The following is a 22,938-nucleotide window of genomic DNA, read 5'->3' as shown; positions in this document are numbered from 1 at the left end:
TGATGGAAAGCAAGTTGTCAAAAGTTTGGTTTATTTAAACTGTAGCTTTGCTGAATACATGGAAGCCACATTTGGAGTGTTTAAGAGAGGACATAACAGAAAACAGCCAACCTATACCATAACACTAATCATTTATGATCTCTACAGAGATAGCACTGAATTTTATTGTTGTATAACAAGGAAATGAAATCTGTCTCAGTTAAAAGTGATATGTTTAGTGTGGGAGGGAAAAAAATAACGTCACAGACAAAGCCCTTTTAAGATTCAAAAAACACATTTTGATAAATGTAAATATAAATCTAGGGCAAGTTATAAAACTTACATAAAGCAAACACACAAAAATATACATATGGTGTACAGAGAGCTTAGAAAATAGGAGTTGTGCATGATAAATATTCTATCACAATTAATGTAAAGCCACCTGGATCAAGGCAAGTAATAAAATCATTTTGATGTCGTTGGCCACTTTCCTTTGCCATTAGCACTTAATTTTGTCTCGGAAAGTGACATCCAACATGTTTCAACATCACGTGAATTTGTATTTTTATTATTTTGAAAGCCCATCTTCCTTGATCTGGTGAGTTTTATTACAGAAACAGAGAAAATCTTTTTAATTATATTTGGACCAAATTTTTTTATTTGAATGTTCAGCACAAAATGCATTAGCTGGCATGGTACCCTTAACTACCCTTAAAAACTACCCTTAAAAAAACAACCCTTAAATGTCTAAAATAAAAAAAAAAGTGAATCCAAGTGTGCTCTCCATTGTGTACTTAAACCAAAATATACACTGGTGGACAAACGTTTAGAATAATGTACAGATTTTGCTCTTATAGAAAGAAATTATTTTTATTCACTAAAGCGGCATTCAGCTGATCACAATGTATAGTCAGGACATTAATAACGTGAAAAATTACCATTACAAATTGAACTACTTCAAAGAGTTCTCATCAAAAAATCCTCCACATGCAGCAATGGCCACTTTGCAGATCCTTGGCATTCTAGCTGTCAGTTTGTCCAGGAACTCAGGTGACATTTCACCCCACACTTCCTGTAGCACTTGCCATAGATGTGGCTGTTTTATCGGGCACTTCTCACGCACCTTACAGTCTAGCTGATCCCACAAAAGCTCAAAGGGGTTAAGATCCATAACACTCTTTTCCAATTATCTGTTGTCCAATGTCTGTGTTTCTTTGCCCACTCTAACCTTTTCTTTTTGTATTTCTGTTTCAGAAGTGGCTTTTTCTTTGCAATTCTTCCCATAAGGCCTGCACCCCCGAGTCTTCTCTTTACTGTTGTACATGAAACTGGTGTTGAGCAGATAGAATTCAATGAAGCTGTCAGCTGAGAACATGTGAGGCATCTATTTCTCAAACTAGAGACTCTTTGTATGAAATCTTCAGTTTTATGGCACATTTCAAGCATTGTATAGCCTTCATTCCTCAAAACAATGATTGACTGACGAGCTTCTAGAAAAAGCAGTTTCTTTCTTGCCATTTTTGACTTAATATTGACCTTAAAGGAATAGTTCACCCAAAAATGAAAATTTGCTGATAATCTCAACCTCAGGCCATCCAAGATGTATCTGAGTTTCTTTCTTCATCAAAACAGAATTTAAGATTTTTAGGATTTCATTTCAGGCCTCCTCCTTCAAAGATTGCAAATGAATGTACTCCATTTTTTGATGGTCCAAAATGCATATTTAGGGTGCATCAAAATAATCCACACAACTCCAGTCGACAAATAAAGTTCTTCTGAATGCAAACAGTTGATTATTTTTTAGAAACAAAACAATACTTATATACTTTTTAACTACAAATGTTCGCTTCCATACATTTGTGAGGTGCGCTCATGAGAGGGATGACGTAAGACACATCTTGCATGGCCTGAGGGTGAGTAAATGATCAGCAAAATTTCATTTTTGGGTGAACCAAATAGTTTTTAAATGTGTCTGATATAATGGCAAGTGATTTTCTAGAACCAAATTAGCAATTTATCATGATTACTCAAGGATGAGGTGTTGGAGTGATGGCTGCTGGAAATGGGACCTGTCTAGATTTGATCAAAAATGACTTTTTTCAAATAGTGATGGTGCTGTTTTTTACATCAGTAATGTCCTGACTATACTTTGTGATCAGTTGAATGCCACTTTGGTGAATTAAATTACCAATTTCCTTCCGAAACAGCAAAATCTGTACATTATTCCAAACTTTTGGCTGCCAGTGTATATAAATATACATTTCTCAATTCAAGCAAATTTGTCAGAAATCTATAAATCCAACCAAACCATTTAGCTATTTAAACAAAACCTTGATTCCGGTTATGGAGTTGTAAAGGTAAAGTAAATGTAATTACATCAGTAAGTATACCTGCTCAAAAACTATAAACATATTATGGGTTTGTTTAAGTTGATGAGCTTCAAAATTTTAGGAAAATTTAAGCTGTTGTGTCACCAAGATGTGACATTTAATGTGTGTGGTTCATTTAAAGATTTAGTCTTACTCTATTTTGTGAATTCTTGTCTTCTGCTTGCCTAAATAAGCAATGAGGAATATTCAGAAAATTTTCTTACAGCAGGTATCTCAGCAGACATTAGTCGTGCAAAAGACACATAATATATTCATACATATAAAAATTGACAGCCTTAAAGCAAGCAAACTTTCATTAGACTTTAAGTAAGCCTTGCTAATCAACATTAATAACATACCTGAAAGCCCCTGTAAGGCAAAGCATTTAGTCTTTAATTGAAATGTCTCACTTTATGGCTTTATTTTTCTTACCCCATATATATTTGACTTCGTCAAATCTAAAATGAGAAGCTTGTAAAATGGATCTGTAAACACTCTGTAACTTTGATACCATATTGCACTTCCAAATCAGACATGTAAACAGTCAATGGGAAAGTCAGACCAGGATATGTTTGGCCCTTGATCCCAGATAGAGACAGGCTCACATGGGCTTGTAGCATGAATCTGGCTGCCACATGCGCAGGTCTACCAAGATCTGGTTGAGCTTCTGCATCCACAGGTTCCTCTCATCCTTAGTGTCAGCACTCAGCCAGTTCCTGCACATTTCATATCAAGGGATATTTTAAGGATCCAAAAATGATAATTCTGTCAATATTCACTAACCCTCATGTTGTTCCAAACTCATATGACTTTGTCTACACAGAACAAAAAAGGCAAGAAAATGAGAGTAGAGTTTGGAACAACAAGAGAGTTTGTGAATGTTCATCGAATGTTCAGTTTTGGGTGAATTATCCATTTAAAGTCTCCAGCAAAGCAAATGATTCATATTATTGTTGATTTGTTCTTACTTTATTTGTTTGTTTCTTAATGCCATGCCAGCTTTGATGGCTATTTTCATGGGAAAACCAGGTTAAAATAATAAAAGTAAACTAAATAATCTTATTTAGTTTAAGATTCATTTTGTCTAAAAACTCAAACTAAATTTGGACAAATTTTGTTAAAACCTTTTCAAGGGTGTCAACGGAATAAGATTTTTTCTCACAGGAGTAGAAATATTACAATCCAATAAAATTAAATATGTTTGATAGACAGTGGACTCTGACATGATGCACATATGGGGGGATTTTTCCCTGATAGTAAAAATGTGTGTGTGAGTCTTGAGTAGACCATCCGACAAAGTGTATAAGCGACTTGGTCCCACCGGTTATTAAAAGAGAAGAAACTTCTTGTCCCAACAGCAGGATTTATTTTATGTAATTTGTTTAAGCACTGCTCCCATTCTGATTGCCACTTGTTTTTGACATACAAATTTATGATTGGTTTCAGATCTGTGGAAGGTAGAGCACTTTTAGAATTCTGTAGATAATGCATCTTTGGCTGCATTATCTGCTTGCTCATTTCCAGAGATTCCACAGTGGCCAGGTACCCAGCAGAAGATGATGTTAAAATTTTGAGCTTCAAGGCATGACAATTTGGGTGATCGGTTTTAATAGATACTAGTGCATCAAGACATGATTTTGAATCAGAAATAATAAAAATCCCATTGTTGTGCAGTCTCAATGAACTTCAGTGCCAACAGTAGAGCACTGACCTCTGCAGTGAAAACTGAGCTTTGGTCAGGAATACGTATACACTGACATAGTTGATTTTTTGCAAAAGCCACAGACACATGATTTTCAGATTTAGATCCATCTGTATAAAGTGGAATATGTAATGGGATGTCTTACTTTGTAACACACAGGGTGTCCTTGCACTGGCTGACCAGAGTCTCTCTGTCATCCTCCCTCTGTGGCCTCACGGTGATGAGCTCAAAAGTATTGGGCCGGGCACAGAACTCTCTGTTAGCTGGCTCTACTTTACGACTGGTACAGTTGGCAAGGTTAATGCGACCAATAGGATTCTGTGTAAAGAAGGATAGTGATTTTTAACACTGTATAAAACAGCATCTTAAAAGGTACACTCAGTAATTTTTTTTGCTCATTAAAAAAAGATTTACTCCTAAATAGGTACGTTAATGATTGATCAGAAATTGATTAATTGTCATTAATCATTTGATCGATTAAGCTTATCGATCATCGATTAATTAATTTCAGGATAAATGGGTTCTAAAATCAAGCCAGCAGAGGTTGATAAGGCTGTCTATAGAGTCACCCTCCGCTAGAGGGCGCTTGCAGGCTGCATGTCATTATCCAGTTCACAGAAGACGACGCACAGATGCGAGATGAAGCGGGCTCAATGTAAACAGTGTTGGAGCATTTCTCTTCAAATGAACATTAATGTTTTCTGCACACACCGTGATAGTGTGTTAAAGTACATGACAATGACAAGTACTGTTGATCTCCTTGTTTCATCCCAACCTACAATTATGTCAGCGAACTAAGAATATTTTAAGAGGAAAATAACAATACTTGCATTCCTTAAGTGTATTAACGTAAATTATATTTGAACAATAAGCTCAGGGGTCGGCAATCTTTTTGACATGGAGTGCCATTGTTTATTTTCCTGGTCAATGGCTGTGCCATTCCACATCTAGATGTAATTGTTCCTCATTATCACACAGCATGTTTTCATCAGCTGAATGTGAGGCTAAACACTATTAAAGTGACGAGACTCACACTGCGTGTGCAAGCCATTCACAAGCACATCACAAGCCGATCAACTATTTAGCCCTTTTTGGTGAATCGCATCTGCAAAATCCTAAAACTTTATTTCCATTTTAATTTATATTTTGAATAGACTCATTTTGAACCACACGATGTGGGTTTATGTTTTCTCTTTTAATCTTTAATGTAATTTTGAGTGTGACCATGGTTCAAGGAGGGTGTACCTGTATGCTGGGTTGGAAATCTCAAGGATTAATAGTGGTGTTTTTCTTATTACATCACTTGTTGTTCTGAAAGCAAAAAGAAACAAATGAAACACGGAATGTAGGCTGTCATCTGCGCAGCCTGACCGAAGAAAAGCGGGTGCGTTTACTCACGCGATTAACCGAAAGTAAGCGCTGCCGGCTCGTGATGCGCGAATGGCTTGCACACGCTGCACGAGTCTGTTGGGTATATTGCAGTCTCGTCACATTTTAACTTTTTGTTTAGCCTCCCATTCAGCTCATGAAAACACGCTGCGTAAACTTGAGGAAGGTGTACATAAAGGTGTAGATTAGAATGCAGGTGCGGAATTTATATAAATAAAATAGTCTACTCCTCTCTCACCATTGATCGCGTGCCAGTGATTACCCATCCTACATGCACATATTATCTGGAGTCCTCAATGTGTGTTTTGCAATATTAACGTTAACGATTAATCGATTAATTAATCGTTAATTTCCACGAGGATCGATTATGAAAATGTACATTCATACTCCTGAAGAAATTAATTGTAATTGTAAAACATATGTATAAAATCAAGACCACTCACAAGAGATGGAGACTCAAGTAATATTAGTAACCTTATTAAAGCTGTTTTATCTGTATGAAGAGGGTTCCCTCATGGGGGCTGCCATGTTAAGATCACATAACCAGTCGAATACTACTTGCTTAATCTCCTTAATCGTCTTGTTTTTGGATACATTAACTCATGGGAAAAATTAATCATAGCTGACTGTAAATAGTGAATTTCTACAATGACATCTGTAATTGAAAACTAGTGTTTGAATGATGCTGTATCCAGGCCCCTAGGTGTCAGTATAAGTCCAAGATCACATATTCAAACAAATACTGAGTGCACCTTTAAAATGATTTTGAAACTACGGCTACATTAGGTGTACCTTCCGTTTCTCATCATCAGGGTAGGTCCAATATGAGATGCAGTACCCCGAAAGGACACACCATCTCCTGTGCCAGGCCCCATAACCACTGACATCCTCGAACATAGTCTGCAAATAAAAGACCAGAAAATCATTCTTTTAAATAACCTGGAGCCAACATGTTTCTAGTTTATGCAGCACAATTGTATAATTAATGGGAGGATAATTAAAGCTATAACATTTTACTATTCTGCAGTCTTTCAACTATACAATATCACACAAGCAAGAGTGCTGTTGAAATAAATATAATTTGACTTATCCATGACATTTCCAGTCGTTCGCGATTATTAAATAATTATATATAAATTTTTTTTTAATTCAGACAGATTCACTATTGAACATTTCATATGGAGTTGTGAACAGGTTTGACAGATTCACTGAAAAGAACCGACTCTCTTTAAAAATCAGACATCACCATGGCTTGCTACCCAGTTTTGTTCTACTTTTTACATTTCCATTACTTTTCCAGGCCTGGAAAACCATATTAAAATTCCCTGATATTTGCAGGTTTTACGTGGGAACCCTGGTTTTATAAACAAAGAAGTTTGTTATCAAAAATGTATATTCTGTATTGATAATATGGAACCCAGGATCAACGGTTGCATGTCAGCGAGCAACACATAGTCTGGCAGCCTGTCTGCAATGTTGTGAACACAGACAAGAAGAGTGATACAAATAGTAAAGCACCCCAGTGCTGTTATCCTACATTTCAGCACTCATGGAACACAGTTTGACAATTAGATTAGAGGACTGAAACTAACTGTTGTATAAGAATTGCATTAGACCCACCAGGAAACCCCTCTCCTCTACTCGAGAGCCAACCTCGCATTGCATTTTCAGGTAAATGTGCCCCTCCAAAGGACAAAGGAAAGGAACCTGTAACAAGACAGGGGAATTGGGATATAAGCATTTCCTATGAGAAATATCTGATGGCACGGAAAAAGCAAAAGGTATGGGAGTGAAACATTTGGCTGAAAGGAGGAAGAAACCCGAATTAGCAAAAGCTTTAAAATAACCCAAATATGAAGGCATAGGACAGTAAATAATCAGCACATAGTGACAGTTAGTGTTACCAAAAAACAAAACACCAATCTTTGTTAGCCAGATAGTCAAGACACACAACCCGTGTTACTAAACACAGAGCAAATATAGCAACCTTGTTGTGAAACATGTCACTGAGCAGCTCTCTTTCACTCCCTTCATATTTGATCTAAAAGAGAGAAATAACTGCATGTGACAAGAGTCTTGCGTATGCAAAAAGCAGCATTGCGAAAGAAAAACAAGAGCAGTGTTAAAACTGTATTAAGCTGGTGTAGACACTTATGCTGTGGTCAAACCTCTCCCTCTATGACGTCAGCCAGCATATCACCAGGTTGTGGTGTTAGTAACAAAACAGTACAAAAAAAAAAGTTTGAATTGTGGAAGAGCTAGAGGTCTATAATGATAGTCTATGAGTGAAAGTGATAGAGGGAGGAAACAATGCAAATGTAATTTACCTTCTCCAAGGGGAACCTGTTTTTCCCAATAGAGGATAGATTTAACTTGTGTGATCCGACGAGGACAAAGCTGCTGGTGCGCACCGCATTTGGACCACCGGGGCTCGCCATAACTGAAAATCCAGAAAGTTTCATTTAAAATTCTGACAAGAGTTAAAGCTGATTTAAGATGCTTTTAATAAACAAGTACTCACCGGGTGTTTGGAGGTTGCTCTTCTATAGTAGTTAAATGAAGAGAGAAAAAAAGTCTAACGTCAAAGTCAAATTTTATATCGTTTATAACAACTAAATGTTATGGCACAGCAACATTAGATACATTGAACATGGGAAAAATCATGCAAGAGGTTGATTTCATTGGATGGATGAGCATGCCTTCTATACATTTTCACTTTAAAGTTATTGTGACTAAATTAAAGGAACAATGGCTTTATAAAAGACATCTTTTGGTGCAGCTAAGGTTTTAAAGATAGAATCCCTTAAGAAAACCTTAAATCAGGATAAAATATTGCTTCCTCAGGTGTGGATGTGCCAGCGGTAGAATGAATTAGTCTTTGAGAAAACAGATGTTTCGTTGTTGTTTTAGAGTCAACTGCTTGGGAGGGTTGTCTCGAAATTAACAATCAATTTTTGTTTAGACATTGCCCTGTTTTTTCACCCTTAGAGCAATGCATTCTCCTCTGTACATAAGAACAAAGTTTCTTTGTATAATCATGCATTGTAACTGTAAACTGTTATGGCATAATTATTCTGAGACTGTAAAGCTTATATTCATTCCATTTACTTAAGAGGTAAGTGAACATTGGCTACTTACAGAAATAGCGAGGAACCTTTTTGGTGTGATAGCCTGAGGAGAAATTTTTTTAATTCCATGTAAAATACAAGACAGTGAACAGCATTGTGACAGCACAGTAAATGGTTTCATTAGTACTTTATAGCAGTGTTTGTATATAATTAGCTGAGACTAATGGCATTTTTAGTTTATATGAATAAAAATACCCTTCACCATGTGCTTTATGTTTGAACAGACTAAACATTAAAAAAAGAATAATAATAAATAAAATACTTATTTAAATGATTAATTGCTTGCACACCAGCAAGTGATGATTTTAAAACATAGCATACCAACAAGCATGCTTCCATGTCATGGAAATGCCTCAGTACAATCTGGACACATTTAGTGCTGCTCTTTAGAGTAGCCATTTAATAAAACTAAGCTGTTAAGGTGTTACACACTACACTTCCATGTGTACAATGAGTAAATGTAAAAGAGTATGTTTGAAACTGAGAGATCTACCTTTGATTTGTTGGGTTTTTTCCTCTTGTCAGGGTTCAGCTCCCGTTTCTGAACCTGAGAGATTAGGGAATCAAACATTTACTAAATCTCACCAATAAACATTTAACCTGCATACAAAACTCATGCATTACTCTTAAAAGTACATGAAAATGCTGTACTTACCAAACAGTAGACCTCAATATCAACCTCAAAGTCATTAGAGACATCAGACCTGCACAATGAGGAAAATATTATTGTTATAACAATGAAGGTGTGGTACTATCAAGACTGGATTGACAAAATTAGTAATTACACTCACATAGTGAATTTGGTGGTGAAGGTCAGAGCATCGCCACTTAGAGCATTGCGAGTGCTTGCAAGAGGAGTGGCCACTGTGTTCTCAGCTCCAGCGCGGATCATCACAAAGAAGTAATGGTTTCCACATTCTTGCAACACAAGACATAAATGAGTTAACTAACAGGGCATCAAACTAAATAATTTATGCCACACCACTTCAAACTTAGTAAAATAAAAAAAAATTAAAAACCATTTATAAAAACAGAAGCGTATCTACCAGGCTTGTTGGCAGAGGAGCATATGAAGTCTGCCTTCAGGGGGAGTCGCAGCTCCAGCAGTGAGATGGAGCCTTTAGAGGCAGATATACCCATATCCACTTGGGAACTGAAGGGGCTCTTCTTCTGTGCTATTGGACCCTCTGCCTTCAGCCGGTCAAGCTCAGTCTTGAGGGCAGTCCTCCTCTCAGCTGAGGCCAAACAAAAAAGCGATTATTTTCCAAGTCAAAGAAATCATTTAGACATTCATATGTACAGTACAAACCGGAAAGTGTCACTCACTTGCAATAAGCAGCAGTCTCTCTGCCTCTGCCTCTACTTGAGATCCTTTCCCATGTTCCTCATCTGTGCAGTAGTTGAGAGCCTGACTAGCTTGATGGATCACGGTCTGCTGCAGGTTCATCTCGTTGGTCATCATCTGCGATCAAAACCAATATTAAGCTAACAGTAACCAAAATCAGCTTCTAAATGATTAATATGAAATCGATGAGCTATACAGTGCTTCTTCCTTTAACTGACCTTAATTTTCTGTTTAATGTTGATGTAACAGGGGCTCCCAATCGTCTCCATTCTCTGAGAAACATCCTCTTTTCTCACAATCACCTGTTTACCATGAGGTCTCTCTGACTCTTTCTTAACCCTGGTGGATCTGTAGGCATCAATGCTGTAATCGAACACAACCACAAAGATGAAAAATGAAAATTCTCTTATTATTTAGTCACTCTCATGCCATCCCAGATGTGTATGGCTTTCTTCTGCAGAACATATGATTTTTAGAAGAATATTTCAGCTCTGTAGGTCCATACAATACAAGTGAATTGGTGCCAAAATTTTGATGCTCCAAAAATCACAAAAGAAACATAAAAGTAATCCATATGACTCCAGTGGTTAAATCCATATCTTCAGAAGTGATATGATAGGTGAGGGTGTGAAACAGATCAATATTCCATTGTTATTCCATATTCCAAGTCAATTTGTGCTGGAAATTCTTCTCCCTGCCCAGTATGTGTGAAGAATGTGAATCACCAAAAACACAAGAAGAATGTGAAAGTGGAGACTGACTGAGAAGGGAGGAGAATTTATAGTCAAAATGGACTTAAATATTGATCTATTTCTCACCCACACCTATCAAATCGCTTCTGGAGACATTGGTTTAACAACTGGAGTCTTATGGATTACTTTTCTGCTGACTTGTGTGATTTTTGGTGTGTCAATTTTGGCACCCATTCACTTGCATTGTATGGACCGCATTCTCTTAACAGTTGAGAAATTCTTCTAAAAATCTTCATTTGTGTTCTGCTGAAGAAAGAAAGTCACACACTACTGGAATGGCATATGGGTGAGAAAATGATGAGTGAATTTTCATTTTTGGGTGAACTATTCCTAGTTCCTAAAAGTAAATCAGTTGAATGTTGGTTGAAGAGTTTACATTGAACAGATGCACACCTGTAGAGAAGGTTTTGGTTTTGCTCCTCATCTATGTTGTCGATGCTGTCAGATGATTCAGCCCGTAACATGCGTGTCCTTTGAAATTTACTGGGCCTAGATACCCCTTGTGGGGTGGAACTCTTCTCACTGAATGAGCTGGCAGGAGTAGATGTCTGGACCAAAATAAAAGTTGAATTGAGAAATTTAACTCAAGTCGACATTTTAATTTGTGCCATCACTCTTAATAATAATTTAATGCTAAAGTGTGTAAATCTGTGCCAATAGCACCACAGAGACACAGTTTCAAACTTTTAGCCGAAATCAAGCTACAAATTACTTATAGGCTTACTTATAGATGACTGTATATTAAGCTGGGATCGAAGAAACCAATTACACCCATCTTTGAAGAAAGAAAATGCACACATCAGCTTAAATGAACATCCTCAGCGCTCACCATAAGCTTCCTCTCAGGACTCTTGATCACAGCAGCCACTGTCTCTGCCAGTGGAGCAAGGAGAGACATGGAGGAGATATTCAAGGCATCTTCCTCTGCACTCTCCTCGTTCTCCTCCAAAACTCCATCAAAGAGCTCGTTTATCATCTCAGAGTTTACAGAACCATCCACATTAATATCAATCTCATGCACTTCTTCTGCCTCTGTAAAGATCACAACAACAAAGTCCATATTCAATAATATGCTACAAACAGCTAGATATATAAATATATGTATATTGTGAAGATACAAATCATGTATGCTGAATGTTTGTATTGAAGTAAACTAGATGTTTACATTTGAGGAAAATGTGAGCGGTACTTGCCTGGGAAAAACCTACCAACACAATGCTAGCATGTTGGGGGTGGTTGCCAGGCTGATGCTCTGCGGTTAATGAGGTGTTTTGAGTGTCTTAGCTTGTTGATATATGGTTGCTAAAGTGCTTTGTTTGCTAAATGGTTACTTATAAGCCAAGTCGAAATTAGCCTACCCCAAATCTCTATGATAATTTGGTCCCTAGATATGGCTTGGGTCCTTCTTTCTCCCGGAGACCGCGGCTTACGTGGTCATGTAAACGCATAAGCAGCATTCTTACAGGTTTTTGAGGAGCGTGCATGTGCGTGAACAGACCGGGATAACAAACGTCATAGGATGGAGCCCAACAAGTCAACACAGTGGAAAGAATTCAACATTTCTGGGAGTACAGTGGAAAAATCACATATACTATAAACTATACCCATTTATATACACCAATGTAAAATGATGTTCGCATGTATGCCCTGGTACATTGGGGGTTATCCCAGGGTTTTACATAAGAGGGAAACGCCACTATTGCAGCACAATTCCCTTCAGGTCGTGATATAAAGTGAAGGAAATAAACACAGCAACAGCTCTGGAATATCTGTAAATAAAGTGAAGCAACGGCGAATAAATAAGCGAAGTCTTCCTCTGATGCCATGTTTTTTTTACACAAGCTTTGCAGAAAAATTACATTGCTGTGGAGAAAGCCGCTTACTGACCAAGCCGCACGTATAATGGAGTAAAGAGCAAGCCTCAAACACAGTGCATGTAAATGGCAATGCAACTTTCTTGCAATACGCCACTTTCTGGTGTCCATGTAAACTTAGTCATTAATGCTTGCTTTAGCAAGGACCACAGAAGAGGTTCAATATATTTTACTGTGAATTTCTGTTATGTCCATACCTTTCAATTCCACTTCAGGCATCTCTACTTTGCATTCAACTTCCGTTACTGGGATTGGGAGAGCACACTTCATGTCTGAGATAAGACAGAATCTGTTTAAGAACTCATCATTCAATAAACTACACCATAAACTTTATAAAGATAGCTAACACACACACACAAACAAAAGACAAAGAATAGTGAGACAAAGTAAACAAGGCTTCAAGCTTTTGAAGGAGACTACATTAATTAATAGTATAGGACTAAAATAATGAATTACCTTTTCCACTAGATTTGGAAGGACTGGTGAGTATTTCAGGGACTGGAGCAGAAAGCTCATTATCAAGTAGTGGTGCAGAAGTCTGACTCTGTACAGGTGATTCAATTTCCTGAGGATAAGAAATGGTAACATTATGTTTAGTGGTGCCGATCAGGAAATTTGAGGCAGATCTCTGATTTTTTTTAACACTAAGATCAGCTGATACAGATTTTTTAAAAAGTGCCCTTTGCCACACTTTTCCAAGTTATATTGTGCAGTTATATGTTTATGCCCCACACAGTAAAATTACGATAACACTTTACAAAAATGTTACAAATTAATGCACTATGAACTAACAATGAACAACTGTAATTTTATTAACTAACATAATGAAAGTATATAGTATAATATAAAGTATATTTAAAGTAATAATATATATTTTTCATTGTTTGTTCATGATACCTAATGCATTAACTAATGTTAATGAACTGAACCTTTTTATAAAGTTACCACATTACATTAAAATTACATTAATTGTGAATTGCTAACATTTATTTGTATTGAAAACAGTTATTAATAGTTCTGTTGTCAATTTCAAAAAGTCATTGTGACATACTGGCAACCAGTAAAAACCATGAGAGCATCACACACAGCAGAGATACATTCAAAAATAAGAAAAATAGATCCATTACAAGCTTTAAAACTGCTCCAGTGAGAAATCATTCATTTCTATGATTTGTTTACGGTCTTTGACGTTTTGCAGTAACACAAATCACAATTTTTTATGCAAATGCATGAAGACGCGGTGCCAGCTTCATGAACACTCCGTTTTTATTTGCTGTTTACAAAGTCTACAGCTGTCACAGAGGCCGGTGAGATATCTTAGGATACTTATTTCATTAATATCTTTAAGGCAGTAGGAACATTTTTTGCATGCTTTTCCATGAAGAGTTAACACCTTCTACTGATCGGTCAACTTCAGGTAGATCGCCAAATCGGCTCATTCAACCGCACACACCTCACGAATTCAAGCCGACAGCACCCACATTTTTTAGACAGTTTTAAAAATTATCGGGAGGTCGTTAGCGGCTCGTAATTCCTCTCACACGATGCGAGCTGTGACCACACGTGCACCAACGATTTCCATGCGATCTCTCCCGACTGGAAAAAAACAAAATTGGTCCGGAGCTCGCACAACTGCCGAAAATCGCACCGTGCACGCCCGCCTTAAGAAAAAGATCGGCCGATTTAAGCCCGCTATACACTGTAGAATTTTTACAGTCCTTTAAGATTGTTGCGTGTCAGACTGCATGATATGAATGCATTGATATCGCCATGACACAATGTGCGACATTTTGTCAGACTGTACGATACACATCGTAGCCGACTGTGAAGAGATTTGCCCACCCCGGAGGAGCATTTTTTCCAGAACATCAGCATTTCCATTGCTCCAATACCACTCAATCACGAGCATAAGCTAACATATAAAAAGAAAGATGGATTTTGTCAAATAGGCCTATAATAAGACAGCCTGATCACAAATACAAAAAATTACAGATGCTGAAAATGAATGAGAGTGCGGGAGGTAGCTTACTGTAATAATTAGCTACCACAGGCAAATATTCATTGTGGAAATAAAAAGACTTGTGAAATGACAAATTTCTCAGTACGCATTGGGGAAAACAAAAAAAGGTGGGTTATAGTACATCTTTCTCCTCTTAGTAACCTAGGCCATGCAAAGTTTGGAAAATTCATATAGGCTGATAATATATCACACTTGCAAATTCCCTATGGATAATGCACAAACACGACATAGATTTCTACAATTGTATCCAACTGTATCTGCTGATTTGGATTAAAACATCCCATAAATACGTACCAATATAAATTGTTCAAATGTTTTATATATATATATATATATAAAATTGGAGTGATGTGAATCTTAAAGAAGTTTACAGATGTTTAAAGTAAGTTTATTAAAAGTAAAATAGTAATTAAAATAAAGTTGTAATGAAAATGCATGATAAAAAAGTGTTACACTTTTCTCCAAGTATTTTCTGCTAATGTATTTATGATTTTTTTTTATATAAAATGAAAAGAAGAAAAAACATTGAAAGAGCTCAAGCAGAATGATAACTGGGCACAAATGTTGCTATGGTGGTGCAAACGCAGAGCAGCTTTCTTTCCAAGTGAATTAGGGTGCGAGAGAGGAGCGGAATATCTCATCTGGCCGTCGTAATAGCAGTCACACTATAGAACTTCGTCGGAGGCTAAAGATCATCGCAAAGGCTATTAATCGGCCATCAGTGATCATGTCACATTAAACGTTGTAAGACTGCCGATTTTGCTGTACGACAACAGAAATCCTTTAAGATTCCAGAAATTTGTCTCAGACAGCAGAATCGTGGCCAAAATCGTACAGTGTGCACCGGGCTTTAGATTGGTGGCCAATCAATCAGTGCATCCCTAATTATGTTCTTCAGCTTCCCCTCCCTTTCTAAGAATTAAGCACAATTGCATCACGAAAATGAATGTTTCAAAACACAACTGATCAAATATATTTCTGCCAAAATCTATTCTGAATGATTAATTGAATAGTGCGTTTTAAAAACCAACATCATATTGGTAAATAAACACTTTCAGATAAACTCCACTAATGTTTTTCAGGTAAATATTCTTAAAACATTCAGTTTTACTTATGTTCAGTAACGAACTGGACCATATCGACCACAAAATATTTTCCCTTGTCTTGGTGTTTCCCTTGTCAGGTGGTTCAGTTTTCAAGCAGCAGCAGCAAACAAAATAGCAAACCTTGATTTCAGGGTCATTCTTGACCTCTGAGAGATCCTCTTTGCTTCTCCACATGTTGCCTTTCTGAAATCGATTACGAACTTGTGCCAGTTCTGCCTCTCTTTCCTATGGGGGGGGGGGGGGGGGGTATGTATATAATAATAATTAGAACTAATGTTTCATTTACCATTTAACAAACATACACTTAAAATATTTAAGACAACATGCCATTTTCTGCTTCTGAGTGAGCATGGCAGTGCTGGAGGTAGCCCGGACACCTCCAAGCCTCTCCTGAAGCAGCCTGGACTTAGGAGTGACAGAAGTTGTTGCAGGAGTAAGGCCTCCTAATGTGGAGGGAGAGCTCTGGTTACGCTCATGGCACCTTTCCCCGAAACGCTCCAAAAATGACTTCACACCCCCTAAAGGTGAACATAAAGATTTGTAAAGATGCACACTTCTGAGTATAAACAACAACAAGCAGAAGTACTCCACTAACCAGAAGTTCCAGCTGGGCCTCTTTGCTGTATGGGGGTTGTGTCCTTGGTAAACCTCTCACGACTTTGTGGAACAACAGCAGCATCGGCAGAAGAGGGTTTAGGTACCAAAACTGGTTTTGTGGGACTTGAATTAAGTGCTCCAGAATTAAATTTGTTCAGTGGGCCCTGATTCTTCAAGGGGCTCGGAGGGATATGACCTTTATGGGGATTAGAGGGAGAAGCTGTCGAAGATTTGAGTGGACTGCAGGGCTGGGTCGAGGAGTAAATCTTCAATGGGCTGGAAGCAGGAGAGGGAACCACTTGAGCGAGTCTGGTTTGAGGCAACTCAGTCTTCTGAGGACTAGGAGGAACCTCTCTGGTTGACTTGACTGCAGAGTAAACCGATGGCTAAAAGAACAAACATCTCCCATAAGTTTTGTACCCTTTTTCCAATGTAAAGCCATAAAAAAAAATCCCAGCATACAACAAAATACTGCAATCCCTTTGGTGAGACGTTAGTCAATTACATCTTTAGTAAGCAGGACAGTGTTTCCTGAACAAATTCAGGACTCTTTTGAACCAGTTATTTTTAAATGAGTGATTCTCAAACTCCTGAGTTATCAGTTAGAATCAGCCTCACTACTGACTCACTGAACTGCAAGTCATTTTAAGTCATGGCAGAATCCAAATAAATCAAGAACCGTTTTTGCATTTACATTACAGGTGGGTGATAAAAGCAAAAATGTATAATCACAATGTTCAAGAAATCTTTAACAAACAGTCATTAACAATATACACATTTATATGGAAAGTGATTCAATAACTTTTTTTTTTTTTTTTTTAAAGATGTACAAAGTAACAACAGACTGGTCTTGTCTATTGCCATAAACCACTTTATCCATTAACTAATGCAAAAATAGCATATGGTTTCTCAATATTAGATGTTGGCTCCCTAGACATTTCTTTAGTCTAGAGCCCTGAAGCCTCAACAAGATTCTTTTATTCTCACATCAAAAGACATACAGACATTTATCAACCCACAATACAATATTATATAATAAAATACATTGAGTACAGTCTGTCGTTTGTCATGACCCACCTGCTGACCAATGTCAATAGACTTTTGTGGAGCTGGCTGAGGTCGCTCCACAGCAGGAGTTGGCTTGGCACTGATGTTTGCCACTGCACGGGCTGGTGGATGCACACAGGCCGTGCCAGGCTGCACTTGTGAATTGTCCCGGCGAGTGGGCGGGTGTCCGAGGTCATCTTCCCAGGAACCGATTGTGGCAGCTAGGTTTGCGAATCTACCCTTTCTTCCAGCGGGTAGCCCAGAGTTCATCGAAGCAGGAGTAGTGGGGAGCTCCTCTTTCTGGGACTTTAAAGGAGATACCACTATGCTCTCTGGAACGGTCTCTGAGGTACCTGAAAACAGAAATAACAGAATTTTACATTTAATACACAGATAGAAATATTTAAACATTGAAAAAAACATTTCATCTTTAACAATCATATTCATATCATTTGAATTAGTGGTTGCCCAAAACAGGATTTTCAGTAGCAATTTTATTACACAAAGATGTTGAAATGTAATTTATTTTTAGCAAATATTTACTTAAATGTGCTGTAAGCGCTTTTAGCGTTCTGAGCGTTCACATGACTGAGCCATTGAATTAGCCACGCCCCCTCATTCCAAAATCCACCCTCCAAAGATAATTTTGAGACTAAAACTGAGCAAAAGAGCAGCATTTGTTTGTTCCTGTGGCTGTCAAATTCAACAGTGGCACAACAGCGCCCTCAGCTGACAAACATTATGAATCATAGCCTCAGTGATCTGCTTCAAAGACAACACTATGAGAACGAGCAAAATGATTGACAGGTGAAAAGTGTCACATATTTATTTGCTGTTTATAAAGTCTACAGCTGTCAAAGAGACCAGTGAGATATCTTAGGACGTTTATTTCATTAATATCTTTAAGGGAGTAGGAACATTTTTTGCAGGCTTTTCCATGAAAAAAAATACAAATAAATCACTTAAAGCACCTTTAAAAAAATCTCCTCAAAATATTTGAAAACGTGCACTAGCGATTCTGAAATTGTCCAAATATTAGCTGATTAATTTGCCTAATCAAATATATTAGCCTGTTACTAATTTAAATTAAATCAATCCAGCGAGAACTCAACACAAGCATCACTACTTCAGAAATGTGTAAATAAGCACTATGTCTCCAGGTAGTCAAAGATAACGGCCTACCCTCAGAATCCCAGTACTGCCTCTGTTCAGCCAGTCTCTGTAAGCGCGATCTCATGCCAGAGGGGGCTGGGTTTGGTGTATCTTTAGGAGTCTCTTTAGCTCCATCTAGAGCAGAATGTTTCATAACATTCTCTATGCGCTTTGCAGGAGATTGTGGAGGGCACACCACCATCTTTTCAGTTTCTGGAGGAGGATGAATGGGCAGCATCTCTGGGGGTTCTGGTGTACAAAGAGTAACATTTTGCTCCACTGGCCGAGGGCGAGCACTGCTTGGTGCCAGGGGTGGCTTCTTGTCTGTCATGGGCTCAGAGGCTGTAAAATGTGTACCCACTGGTTGCTTGTTTTCTTCTCCAGTGATGAGGGTATTCTCATCTGAACAGCGACGCTTTGAGGGAGATGGCTTTGAGGAGGGAAGTGCTGTCCAAAAAAAAGTAAAAAAGACTGGTCATTCAACTTAAAGGAATAGTTCACACAAAAATGAAAATTCTCCCATCATTTACTCACCCTCACCCCATCCCAGATGTGTATGACTGTCTTTCTTCTGCAGAACACTAACAAAGATTTTAAGAAGAATATCTCGGCTCGACAGGGAAGTCAACAGGGTCCAAAATTTTGAAGCTCAAAAAAAGCACATAAAGGCAGCATAAAAGTAATCCATACAACTCCAGTGGTTTAATCCATGTCTTCAGAAGTGATATAATAAGTGTGGGCAAGAAACAGAATAATATTTAAGTAATTTTTACTATAAATTCTCCTGCCTGCCCAGGAGGCGGCAATATGCAGAAAGAATGTGAATTGCCAAAAACAAAAGAACTATTAGGAGAGAAGCGCGCTTATGAATCTTAGGAAGGCTGTTTGAAAGTGGAGATTTAGCCCCCCCAAAAAACTAAACAAAAAAATACAAAATATTGATCTGTTTCTCACCTACACCTATCATATCGTTTCTGAAGACATGGATTTAACCACTGGAGTCGTATGGATTGCTTTTATGCTGTCTTTATGTGCATTTGGAGCTTCAAAGTTTTGGATCCTGTTGACTTGAATTGTATGGACCTACAGAGTGGAGATATTCTTCTAAAATCTTCGTTTGTGTTCAGCAGATGAAAGAAAGCCATACATATCTAGGATGGCATGGTGAGAGAATTTTCATTATTTGGTGAACAGTCTCTTTAAACAATCTGTCAATACGGACATGCTACAAATGAAAAGCCAAAGATCTAAAGCTTAAAACAGTAATGAAACATCAAATGAACCTTTTTCGATGGGGGGCTCACTAATCGCACTGTTCGTATCTGTGAGTGGTTCTCTTGTTCTCTTGGCCATTGGTCGGTTGGCTGATGTGGGTCTCTCGGCCATCTTCCTCTGGAGATTCTCTCTACGAGCCCTTGTGCGCTCTAACAGTTTCTGTGTGCAAAAATTTATATTAATCTAAAAAGATTGGTCAAAACATGCACCAATTATGGGTTACGGTTTGTTTGTCACACAGTGATATAATGAAAACTGTCAATTGCTCATAACCACAGAACCATAGTTCAGGTCACACCAAAATACAAGTTTACTGAAAACTATATGACCAGTTAAAAATGTCAAGTCAAATCATTAGGACTCAATACTGTGCAAGGTCTGAACAGAATTGAATCAACAAAATGTCTAAGTTTCAGTTGCTTTTCTATGGGCCCCATTTATCTGCACTGCTTGTTTTCTGAGTGTGAACAACCCAGCAACTCCTCCAAGCAGAACATCTCACAGACGTGACGAACAGCAGTTACTGTACAAGACCAAACACATTCCTCATTGCTGATGCTTGGCCGTCTCCCAGGGAATGAGTGGAAATTTCAGTTAGTGAGGATTTCATATCCATGGAACTTTGTCATGTGACCCCGTAGTTGAAACCTATTGGCTACAGTCAAACCAGGCTTTCTGTATTCTAGTTGCCACAAGTTATTTTTCTTCTAACAAATAGTATATCCAAATGACTGATGTTTAAATGCAGAAACTGCAAATATCATGAAGACTGTATTTTAGATACTTTTTAACCTTACCTAACTTTTGCCACTAAGTGATTGTTATTCAGGCGAAAAACAAAACAATAGACAGTATAATGACTGACATTTACAGTGAATAATCATCAGCCTTGGGGACTAATAGTAAAAACAGTCTGACCTAACAACAACAATAATAATAATGATATATAAAAGCAAAACAAGATGCAGCTGATGATCACGTTAAAGTCAGACATAAAGCAGAAGAGACATTAGATTGGCACTAATTTAATAGAAAAAACTCAGAGCACAGCAATAAATTAGTCTCTGATTAACAGCTGTTATAAATAATATTGCAAGTAAATGTGATAATGACTTTGTTAAATAATCTATTTCTTATGAGCTTATTATTACACAATCATAGACAATCCAGTAAGCAAAAGTTAGCCTTATTTAAATATTAACATGTGAACAATGCACTCCAAACGTGCAAAACGCCAGATTATTATATAAAGAATAACTACAGAAGACAGAACTTCATAGTTAAAGAGCGTTAGAGACAGGTGGGGCAAACGGGCTCGTGTAAGTTTATGTCGATTCTTGAATCATTTTCCGGCCCTAATGAGCTGTCACAAAGCATACTCACCTCAGTGAATGGATCCATCCCGATATATACTCCGTGCAGCTTAAATTAAATCACAATCCTCTATCTGTATTCGTCTGGTGAGGGAGCAAAACGCTCTCCGCTCTCTCGTTCACGACACGCGCTCCACAGCTGTTTGAAAATTTTGAATTTAGCGCTTGCTCACTTCTCTCTCGCCAACGGTCGCGGACACGTCACACAGAACACGAGCTGCCACGCCCACACACTCTCTACTGACAACGACCAGAGAAATTTAGAAGAGACGGGCCACTTCTATTAAAATGAATGGGAGAAATTGGAACGCCCAACGGCAACCAACGGTCAACGGATGTAGAAAGGAAGTCCCGCCTTACAGGTGAAAGAGCCAATCATCTTTTAGATACAGATATCGCCTGTCAATCAACTCAACAACGCGCATGCGCATTATCTATACGCCAAGAAATTTGCGTTTATTTTGTTTTGTCTGATCTGAAGAAGCACAATTTATGATAACTGTGTTGTCAGATTTTACTGCTGCTTTGAAATATGTCCTTTGATCGTAATCTTGACCAACCGTTTTTGAGATGGTCTTTATCCATTCAAGTAGATAGAAGCTGCACTGGCATGACCGGAAATCGCCTCCCGGGAGAGTTCCAAAGATGGCCAACAGTGGACTGACTTGCTGGAGACACTTTGCAACGACGCAACGAAAACAAAACACTGCTATCAACGAGGCTGACAAATGCATTACTGTTATTATTTATTATAATTTGCCTGCTCACCAAATATAATAGTTTTCCTTTACATTTTTAATATATATATATGTGGTTTGGGAGATTCGAGAATCAATATATATATATATATATTCAACATTCGTTGTCTTGAACAACATTTAGACCACTTTTATTTAAATGTAACGTAATCGTTACATTTTAGCTGCAATTAGTTTTGGTTACCAGATAGTTGGCTTCTCATAGTAACAGAAACAAATAAATAATGAGAAATTTCCTATTTTAAATATCATTTTCATAGCAATGAATAGGCTACAGTTGACATATTGATGACCAAATTAACTTTCATTGTCAATAAGGTTTAATCTCACGCAGACAAAAGTAGACACAATTTCATACATTTCCAGACAACCCTTTTTAATTATTTTGAGCCTATGACATTTTCTAAAACAAGAAAGCCAATAGAACTGTGTCCACTTAATGAATCTGACATAATAGCTGTGTGATGACGATTTATTTTGTATTTTAACTATTTATGTAGGCCTATTTATTTATCTACAGTATTTTATTTATGCTTTCTATGTGTCTTAATGATTATGATGTTTGATAATATGTTGTATATGTTATAATAATACTATAATGTGTTGTATTTCCATTAAAATGTTGTTTAAAAAGTTATCTTCTCATTCTGAGTGTCTACTCAGTGATCTCAATTCAGTCAAAGTGGCTTTTAAGGCAAGTCAGTCCACTCGGCGGCCATCTTTGAAACACTCCCGGGCAGGCTGGGCAGCTATTTTTTAATGTAAACAAGCAGCATAAAGTACAGCTCCCATCTACTTGAATGGGGAAATCTCGAAATCTCCTAAACAGTTGGCCAATATTACGATTAAAGCATATATTTAAAATCATCAGTAAAATCTGACGACAATGGAATCATAAATTGTGTTGTTTAGCTCAGATCCCGCAAAAAAATAAAATACGACCGGTTCAGCTAATGCCCATGCGCGTTCTCGCTTTGACTGACGTTTGATGTCTGGATCTAAAAGTTGATTGGCTCTTTTACTTGTAGGGCGGGACTTCACTTTTTACATCCATTGGGCATTCAAATTTCTC

General features: G+C 37.6%; 1 protein-coding gene across 3 annotated transcripts; it reads right to left on the bottom strand.

Annotated features, from left to right (window-relative positions):
- Positions 1-9: 9 nt before the first annotated feature.
- On the bottom strand, positions 10-21,400 carry LOC127420804 (anillin-like). 3 transcript variants are annotated; one of them, XM_051663351.1, is made up of 25 exons: positions 21,119-21,400; positions 19,744-19,894; positions 18,491-18,907; positions 17,339-17,661; positions 16,260-16,647; positions 15,992-16,182; positions 15,785-15,889; positions 12,995-13,103; positions 12,736-12,810; positions 11,494-11,696; positions 11,058-11,212; positions 10,131-10,275; positions 9,894-10,029; positions 9,614-9,802; positions 9,359-9,485; positions 9,223-9,271; positions 9,061-9,114; positions 8,578-8,610; positions 7,961-7,982; positions 7,767-7,879; positions 7,427-7,480; positions 7,060-7,146; positions 6,232-6,339; positions 4,196-4,368; positions 10-3,064 (listed from the first exon to the last, which is right to left on the bottom strand). In XM_051663351.1, the coding sequence occupies exons 1-25, from the start codon at positions 21,134-21,136 to the stop codon at positions 2,950-2,952; spliced, it is 3,540 nt and encodes a 1,179-aa protein (XP_051519311.1). In that variant the 5' UTR covers positions 21,137-21,400; the 3' UTR covers positions 10-2,949. The 3 variants fall into 3 exon arrangements, with proteins under 3 accessions (XP_051519311.1, XP_051519312.1, XP_051519313.1); XM_051663352.1 differs by lacking the exon at positions 7,427-7,480 and having other exon boundaries at positions 21,119-21,398; XM_051663353.1 differs by lacking the exons at positions 18,491-18,907; positions 19,744-19,894 and having other exon boundaries at positions 21,119-21,397.
- Between the last annotated feature and the right edge of the window lie 1,538 nt (positions 21,401-22,938).

Source organism: Myxocyprinus asiaticus, chromosome 30 (assembly GCF_019703515.2).
Source record: "Myxocyprinus asiaticus isolate MX2 ecotype Aquarium Trade chromosome 30, UBuf_Myxa_2, whole genome shotgun sequence".
NCBI lineage: Eukaryota > Metazoa > Chordata > Actinopteri > Cypriniformes > Catostomidae > Myxocyprinus > Myxocyprinus asiaticus.
The sequence above is the reverse complement of the archived record's forward strand: the minus strand, read 5'-3'. Positions and strand labels throughout refer to the sequence as shown.

Bases quoted from the DNA above. Each gene is read 5' to 3' on its own strand.
- LOC127420804 (XM_051663351.1), bottom strand. The intron at 9,272-9,358 runs GTGAGTGTAATT...CTCATTGTGCAG, and splicing joins TTCACCACCAAATTCACTAT to GTCTGATGTCTCTAATGACT. The intron at 7,983-8,577 runs GTAAGTAGCCAA...TAACTACTATAG, and splicing joins AAAGGTTCCTCGCTATTTCT to AAGAGCAACCTCCAAACACC.